General features: G+C 40.5%; 2 protein-coding genes across 2 annotated transcripts; one reads left to right on the top strand and one right to left on the bottom strand.

Moving 5' to 3' along the window:
* Window positions 1-48: 48 nt before the first annotated feature.
* On the top strand, window positions 49-1,478 carry mrpl41 (mitochondrial ribosomal protein L41). Its single transcript, XM_060883614.1, has 2 exons — window positions 49-129; window positions 921-1,478. Exon 2 carries the CDS (start codon window positions 957-959, stop codon window positions 1,362-1,364), a length of 408 nt encoding a protein of 135 aa, XP_060739597.1. The 5' UTR covers window positions 49-129; window positions 921-956; the 3' UTR covers window positions 1,365-1,478.
* Window positions 1,479-2,214: 736 nt separating this feature from the next.
* Window positions 2,215-7,998, bottom strand: dph7 (diphthamide biosynthesis 7). Its single transcript, XM_060883613.1, has 9 exons — window positions 7,776-7,998; window positions 6,095-6,210; window positions 5,359-5,446; window positions 5,060-5,154; window positions 4,811-4,968; window positions 4,338-4,410; window positions 4,195-4,260; window positions 3,923-4,095; window positions 2,215-2,862 (listed from the first exon to the last, which is right to left on the bottom strand). The coding sequence occupies exons 1-9, from the start codon at window positions 7,911-7,913 to the stop codon at window positions 2,453-2,455; spliced, it is 1,317 nt and encodes a 438-aa protein (XP_060739596.1). The 5' UTR covers window positions 7,914-7,998; the 3' UTR covers window positions 2,215-2,452.
* Between the last annotated feature and the right edge of the window lie 209 nt (window positions 7,999-8,207).

The raw sequence follows: 8,207 nt of genomic DNA, 5'->3' as shown, positions 1-8,207 counted from the left end.
GGGTGGAAAATTATTTTAGTGTCAGTTCGTTCAATTGGGCTGAGGGGGAAAAGGTTTTGACCAATCAGGAGCGAGTTGTTTGAAACGCCCATTACCAAGCGGTCTCATATAAGATACACGCTTTTCAAGGTGAGTGTGGGACAAATAAAACAAAATGAGAAATTTTATACTTGTAATTCTTGTTTTTTTATTGTGCTTTTTATTTACGTGGCATTTACACACTTGCTTAAGGGCTTATGGTGTGTGTTAGTGTTATCAGATTAACAATAACAATCATGTTGACATGCTATAATGCTAATGCTAACTCACAACATAGTCGTTTATTCATTACAACTTAATTAAGACAAGACTGGACACATGTATATGGTTAAAATATAATATATTTTATCTGCTAAAATTTATTGGAACATTTCTTAAAGATTACATTTAATTATTTGCGTCAATTTATGCAAACGAAGCTTCTTCTAATTACATGTACATTAAATACTTAATTATACCAAAAATATTATTTCTTAAGAAACAGACTTTCACAAAAATGTGTCAAAAATTATTTCATTATTGTTTATTGAGTAAAAAAAAAATAACTGACACATTTTTTCAAATGTTTGTGTTGATTTTTATATTTTTATTTTTTGCAATTTTTTTAATTAACTTTTTTTAAGTATCGTTTATAAGGAGCAGGTTTATGAATGCAGGTCATATAGGAACTAAAAATTTTGGTTCTGAACAAAAAAGTGCCAATTGGTGTGATTTATAAAGATTTTATTTACATGACGTCATTTTATCAAGTGGGTGGAGCACAAATAGTTTCCAATTCTAGATAATTACTTTGACCTAATTACAATTATTTTAGCTTGGCTTTAGCATATTCTTGTAACTTTCATCTGGATGAATATAACTTAATGTTAATGTATTCCAAGGTGCTCGAGAACCGCTCGAGGAAGTGAATAAAGAAAATGGGGCTGCTTTCGGCCCTGACTCGAGGACTGGTTCGGGGAGCAGACCGCACAGCAGAGTTCACCAGCAAACGAGGCCCTAAGACCTTCTACAAAAGCCGAGGAGCCAGGCCGGCCGGAGTGCTGACCTCCAGCAGGAAGTTTATCCCTGTGCAGGAAATGATCCCAGAGTTCGTCGTTCCCAATCTGGAAGGCTTCAAGCTGAAGGCGTACGTGTCGTACAAGACCCCGCCAGGTACAGAGCAGCCCATGACTGCTGAGAGCCTCTTCAACCAGACTGTAGCTCCGCACATCCAGAGAGACTTTGAAGCTAACGAGTTTGACCCACAGCAGCTGGAGAAATACGGCTTAGAGAAGACACAGGAGGGGAAGCTGTTCAAATTGTACCCCAAAAACTTTATACGTTAAATGTCTTAAAAGTGATGAATGGACTGTGAAGAAAGAAATGTTTTGTAGACATCGGTATTGTATTGTTGAAAACACAATTTGCATACTATAAATTAAATTTGCCCTTAAAAAACAGATTATATTGGATACTGCTTTTGCTTTTAGTCAAAAAGGTGCTCAGTTGTTTTGCTCCAATAATCCATATAAAAGGATTCAGAATTCAGAACTCATAATTTAGTGTTCAATAACTGTGGAATGAGGTGCAGTGGTGAGTTAAGGGAGTATTTCTAAAGCAGATGGAACTTTAGGTGGAATTTAGGGGAATTGGTCTAGTAGGTCCTGTTAGTCTGACAATCTGCTAAGAATAATCATTAGAGATCATGTAGTTTTTCAGCTGGTCCCAGTTTGGGGTTGCCACAGGTTTTACAAACGATGCCCTTCCTGACACAACCCACCCATTTTATCCAGGCCTGGAACCAGCACTAAGATATTTAACCCCTCAGTGGCTGGGAATCGAACCCAGGCCATGACGGCAAGAGCAATAGGTCCTGCCGCTGGATCAACAGGGAACATCATTTAGTAATATGATGTATTTACGGCATTTGGCAGGCACCCTTATCCACAGGGACATACATGCATATCTTAATTTTTTATGCAACTGAGGGCTAAGGGCCTTGCTCAGGGGCCCAGAAGTAGCAATTTTGTGGTCCTGGGATTTGAACTCACAACCTTCTGATCAGTAAATCAATGTATTTACCAATTAGCTTACCTTAGTTATTGTTGCTATTAAAAGTACTAAAAACAGTTCTTTTAAAATATATATGCTTGCACACAGTATACGTCTATAAATAACAGGAGAAAACCAAACCAATAAGATATAAATGTATACATTGGTAATTTATTAATATCTGTGTACATTGTATATGTGTTTTCTGTGCATAGCTGATATAAAAGTATGTAAATATTCAGTGTGGAGGAAACGACTGGAAGATTTATAGCCCCATCGGAATGGGACGACCTAAAAAGCTTTTATAAACTTTATAACCTATAGTACAGTTCCTCAGAGGATCCAGTTTCTGTTTATTCTGTGTCCATCCAATCATGAACTCTCAAGAAGAAGGAGAAGCCTCTCCAGACTGTGTGTCCGTCTCTGAACTCCAGTCCCATCTCCACACGTGCAGCATGTGGTCATAGAAGGAGCAGGAAGCCAGCAGGCACGAAAGAGAGGCTGAGTCGTCTCTGCCGCCAGGGACGGGAGGAGGAGCCGAGACGGCAGCGGTGTGGTCGGGGATGTAGCGTCCACACTCATCCTCCAGAGAGGTGTCAAAGCTGGCAGTCGGGGATTCGTACTGGATCCTGAGGTGGCCTTCGGGCTTGGAGAGGAGGATGCTGGCTGTTTCTGTAGGAGGAGAGGAGGGTGGAGGGCCACTTAGGGTGAGGCGTGACCAGTCGGCTCCGTACGCTAGCGAGTTATGAAGGATGTAAGACGCCAGGATTGGACACGGGCCTTCTTTTCCATCTGTTAAAGCGAATATGCAGAGCTAAGAAAAAAGTATTACTTTTTCCATTTTCAGTAGAATCTACTGAGATCATGATGATACTGACAACCTTAACAAAATAATATATTGAATAGAATTTCATATGATGACCAGGATAAAGCAGTTAAGTAAGAAATAAAACAAGCAGTTCCTCCAGGAGATCACAGAATATGTTGTGATTGTTGCAGACAAAAATGCTTGATTTTGCTGTGGTTTTTGTTTGCCATTGTGACAGAGCGTGATGGAAAAAAAATCAGGGACAGGAAGCGTCATATGACATGAGACATGAAGCAGAGTTTCTGTTACCACTCTGGAGTTGCTTATTTTCAAATAACAGCATGTTTTAAAGTGTTTTATTCCTCTTATACCACATATCTTGTAATATATCATCCATTAGTGCAAGATGCAATGTGCTTTTTAATTCAATTACAGTCATGACGTTATTAGTTAATGTTTAGAATGTCTGAGACAAATTAGTTCATTATATCACTCATAACAGCGAGAAACAATCGTTCTCTTTCTGTCTCTCTCTCTCACTGGTGATACACTGGTCAGGGAAATGGATATTGACTTCTCAGACATTTACTATCAGTATAACAAAATATCACCACAAGGCTGTTATATTTAAATCAGGAAAAGGTTTGGTTTCTGTACGTAGAGTATAATGTCTGTGGGTTTAGCTGTTGGTGAGCTGGTCGATAGCAAATTCACAATTCACACCTTTCCAGAATAACATTAGCAGATAAAATAGACAGCGCAACATAAACTACACCACGGTCCTAAATAAAAAGCTGAACAGAGTCAAAACAAACCCACAGCTTGTTCTTTTGCCAAGAAAATAAAAAGTGAAAAACTCCTTTTCTTGTTTAATCCTGAGAGCTTCACATCAGACTAGATGAACTAATTGTTTTATTGGGGTCTTGTGGGTTTCGGGTACTGAAGCTCACCTCTACTGTAAAGTATTATCTATGTATTATGTTTGGCTTCATGGTTGTACAGACTGGCTGTTGTCAGAAAATGATCCAGCCTGTTTGGGCTTACCCTCTGCTCTCTGGCAGTGAAGGATGTGAAAGTCGTTGTGCATGCACGCAGCTAACAGCAGGTGTTCGTGAACAGGGTGCCACTTCAGTCTCCACACTCCTCCACCAACTGGTGTTTCACTGAGAGGCTGTCGCATATTCCTCCCATCCCATAACAGCACGTTTTCATCGTAACTAAAGCAAACAGCGTTGATTAAATAATACAATTCAGCAGTGTGAAATATCTTCGATCTCTGCGTACTGCATACGGAGTCGGTACTCGAGCTGCTTTACCTGCCTGTGGCTAAGACGTGCTCTCGGTGAGGGCTGCTGTGTATGCTACACACTCCCATCGAATGCCTGTGAAGGGAGAATTTGACGTGACGTAAGCGATAATTAGAACTTTGTTAAAGAGCCGCAGTAAAAATCACCGTCACCTTTTACTGGTGAATGTAGGGGACGAGGGACCCATCCTCAGATCCCAGCCCTTAAGTTTGCAGTCATCACCACCTGGGACAAACAAGCCAAAAAACTGACATATATAAATCGCGTAAGAATAAATCAGATGTAATTTTATTTGAGGTGTAATGATCAGATCTGTTTGATAGTCTTCATTTCACCAGAGAAACTATGTTTTAATACATGTTTTAATGCATTATGGGTGTGTCTAATATTCATGGGTCTTCAGGAGAGTGTAGAAGCTTTTTCTTGCTTCTAATATTTTTTTTATTATTCGATATAAAAAGGTATAGTCTATATAAGGTATATAGTATATACTGTATAAAGGTATGTGTTAAAACTGTATAGAACTTTTACATTTATAAAGCAGGTCTATTTAAATGGTGTGTATATAAAGGGAAAGATGACAGGGTGAGAAAGAAGAGAACAGAAATGTTATTTTGTGTCTAACCAGAATAAACCAGCTGTGTATCCCAGTAACTGAACGCCGAAATCCAGGCCTCAAAGTCGTGAGCTTTCCACTGAGACACAGCGCTCAGGTCGTCCTCAGTCAGAGACAGCAGCGTAAGAGAGCCGGTCGAGTCGCTGGTCACCACACGGGGATCGGTGCTGTAAACCAACACGGCAACAGCTTCCACTTGACATCATGCGTGTACACAAATCAGGTTTAGCTTTGAAAGTGAAGCACAAAGCCTCTCACCCGTCACCTCTGCCTGTGGACCAGTCCAGGGACAGTGCTAATCTGTTAGGGCCCAGCTCTTTGCTGAAGATAGGCTCCAGTGCACATCTGCCATCCTACTCAACAGTAATTAGAGTCAGACACAGCTTTATTGTCAGTTCCGTTATATGTACAGGACTGAAATGGCATTTCTATCAGTGCAGCAACAAGAAAAATAGCTATCTATCTGTATAGAATTACAGTATATATAAATATAAATACAGAAAAAAAAATTGTTATCATACATTATGTCTCCTATAGTATCATGTCTGAAGTCTCACCTGTGTGTCTTTGAGTCCGTGCAGTTGGATTTCTCCACATGCCGTGGCCATTCCCAGCAGAGGACGCTCGTACAGCTCTGTATGACACCTGAGGAAGATTAAAAACAATAAAAAAGGATCCTGTTTATTTTTCCCCAAAACGTAAAACTTCCTGAAACGTATTCACTCGACCAAGGATGACCGTTTGCTTATCAGCAGTGCTTTCCTTTAAAGTTAAGCATTGTTGATCTTAAAGGCAATAAAAGTTGTTTAATTAAAATCTGTTACAAAAAAAGCTGGTTAAGTATGATTTCCTCACACAGTAAATTGTAAATATTACTCTACGTTCATACTTTGAGCAAGCTGTCGGGCGGCTGCGTCGCATCAGGAACAGACGAGAGCACTTACACAATCTGTACAAACAACAACACTTTTTTCCTAACAAAAAACGCAGTCTCACTTTTTATAGACAGCGGTTGTGGAGCTTTGTGTACTTTTAAATAAATAAATAACAAACCTATAAAAGTAAAATATTTAACCTACTGCACCTTTAAAATGCTGGTATGATGTAATAAAAAGGGATTTCATAAATAGCACTGAATCAATCTCTGATTATTTCTCAATCAATGATAAGTGGAGGAAGAAGCTTATGTTTAAATGCCTCGAGTGACATATATATATTTTCTTAAATTATTTCATAATAAACGGTCATAATTTGTCCAGGTGAAGTGTTTCCCAGTCCACATCACACACACACCATTTCAGGTCTAGTATAGCTGGAGTTTCAATGCGCTGGATCTCAATCAGTGGAGGGGTGAATGATTGTTGCTGGTCAAAGTGGAACAGGTAAAGTCGACCGATTCTGCTGGGGTTCTACAAACACATACACAAGTCAAGAGTCAAGCAGATTTTAGTGTCATTTCAACCATATATAGCTGTTGCAGTTCACAGTGAAATGAGACAACGTTTCTCAAGGATCATGGTGCTACAGAGAACAAAAACAGCGATAAGGACTTAGTAAGTTAGTCCTAGATACATAAAGTGCATCTGTGTGACCTGGTGCAAGACAGTGCAGGACAAGACAAACAAGACAGTGCAGGACAAAAGCCAACAAGACAGAAAGACAGTGCAAGACAAAAGCCAGCAAGACAGAAAGACAGTGCAAGACAAAAGCCAGCAAGACAGAAAGACATTGCAAGACAAAAGACAACAAGACAGAAAGACGGTGCAGGACAAAAGACAACAAGACAGAAAGACGGTGCAGGACAAAAGACAACAAGACAGAAAGACGGTGCAGGACAAAAGACAGCAAGACAGAAAGACGGTGCAGGACAAAAGACAGCAAGACAGAAAGACGGTGCAGGACAAAAGACAGCAAGACAGAAAGACGGTGCAGGACAAAAGACAGCAAGACAGAAAGACGGTGCAGGACAAAAGACAGCAAGACGGTGCAGGACAAAAGACAGCAAGACAGAAAGACGGTGCAGGACAAAAGACAGCAAGACAGAAAGACGGTGCAGGACAAAAGACAGCAAGACAGAAAGACGGTGCAGGACAAAAGACAGCAAGACAGAAAGACGGTGCAGGACAAAAGACAGCAAGACAGAAAGACGGTGCAGGACAAAAGACAGCAAGACAGAAAGACGGTGCAGGACAAAAGACAGCAAGACAGAAAGACGGTGCAGGACAAAAGACAGCAAGACAGAAAGACGGTGCAGGACAAAAGACAACAAGACAGAAAGACGGTGCAGGACAAAAGACAACAAGACAGAAAGACGGTGCAGGACAAAAGACAACAAGACAGAAAGACGGTGCAGGACAAAAGACAACAAGACAGAAAGACGGTGCAGGACAAAAGACAACAAGACAGAAAGACGGTGCAGGACAAAAGACAACAAGACAGAAAGACGGTGCAGGACAAAAGACAACAAGACAGAAAGACGGTGCAGGACAAAAGACAACAAGACAGAAAGACGGTGCAGGACAAAAGACAACAAGACAGAAAGACGGTGCAGGACAAAAGCCAACAAGACAGAAAGACGGTGCAGGACAAAAGACAACAAGACAGAAAGACGGTGCAGGACAAAAGACAACAAGACAGAAAGACTCACATTTCACTGTCTCACATTTCAGTTGATTGCTGTTCTGCACAATACATTACCATACCTCATGTATTGTGCAGAACAGCAATCAACTGAAATGTGAGACAGTTTGTGTAAAGAGCAAAAACAGTGTGCAAAACAGTGTAGATCGGTCGGTGTGTGTGTGTGTGTGTGTGTTGTGCTCAGTTCAGTTCAGTTCAGTTCTAAAGAGAATAACAGACTGTGCAACAACTTAATGAACTGAACTAACTTAAGCCCAACAGGAGCCCGGCAGCTTTGGTGGACCTGGGATTCGAACTCACAACCATGTGATTATTAGCCCACATCATCACTCACCTTTTCATCGTCTTTCTGAAGCTGGTAAGTGCCACAAGCCAAAATGTGTTCGTATGGATGTACAGGGCACCATTCTACAGTGTCCGCGCTCAGCTCCGTGTCAAACACCTGCAGGTTTCGGGTTCTAGAGGAACCCATTTCAACAAGGTTTACATGCTACAGAACAGCACGTGTCCGGTGACAGGATCTACACAGTGCGCATGCGTAGAAAAGGGTGAAGGCGGATTACGTAATTAAGCTTTAAAATTAATTACGTGAGATATTTAAGCTAAGATAAGATAAAAGAAATGAGCATGTGGGTTGAGATACCAGTGTAATAGTAGATGTATATATCAGTTTAAATCTCAGAGACTTAAATTTCATTCGTTAATCAATACGTAGTGTTTACAAGTGCAATGATGTACTTCCGGTAACAAATCCGCTGCTATTTAT

Source organism: Tachysurus vachellii, chromosome 12 (assembly GCF_030014155.1).
Source record: "Tachysurus vachellii isolate PV-2020 chromosome 12, HZAU_Pvac_v1, whole genome shotgun sequence".
Classification (NCBI taxonomy): Eukaryota; Metazoa; Chordata; class Actinopteri; order Siluriformes; family Bagridae; genus Tachysurus; species Tachysurus vachellii.
The sequence above is the reverse complement of the archived record's forward strand: the minus strand, read 5'-3'. Positions and strand labels throughout refer to the sequence as shown.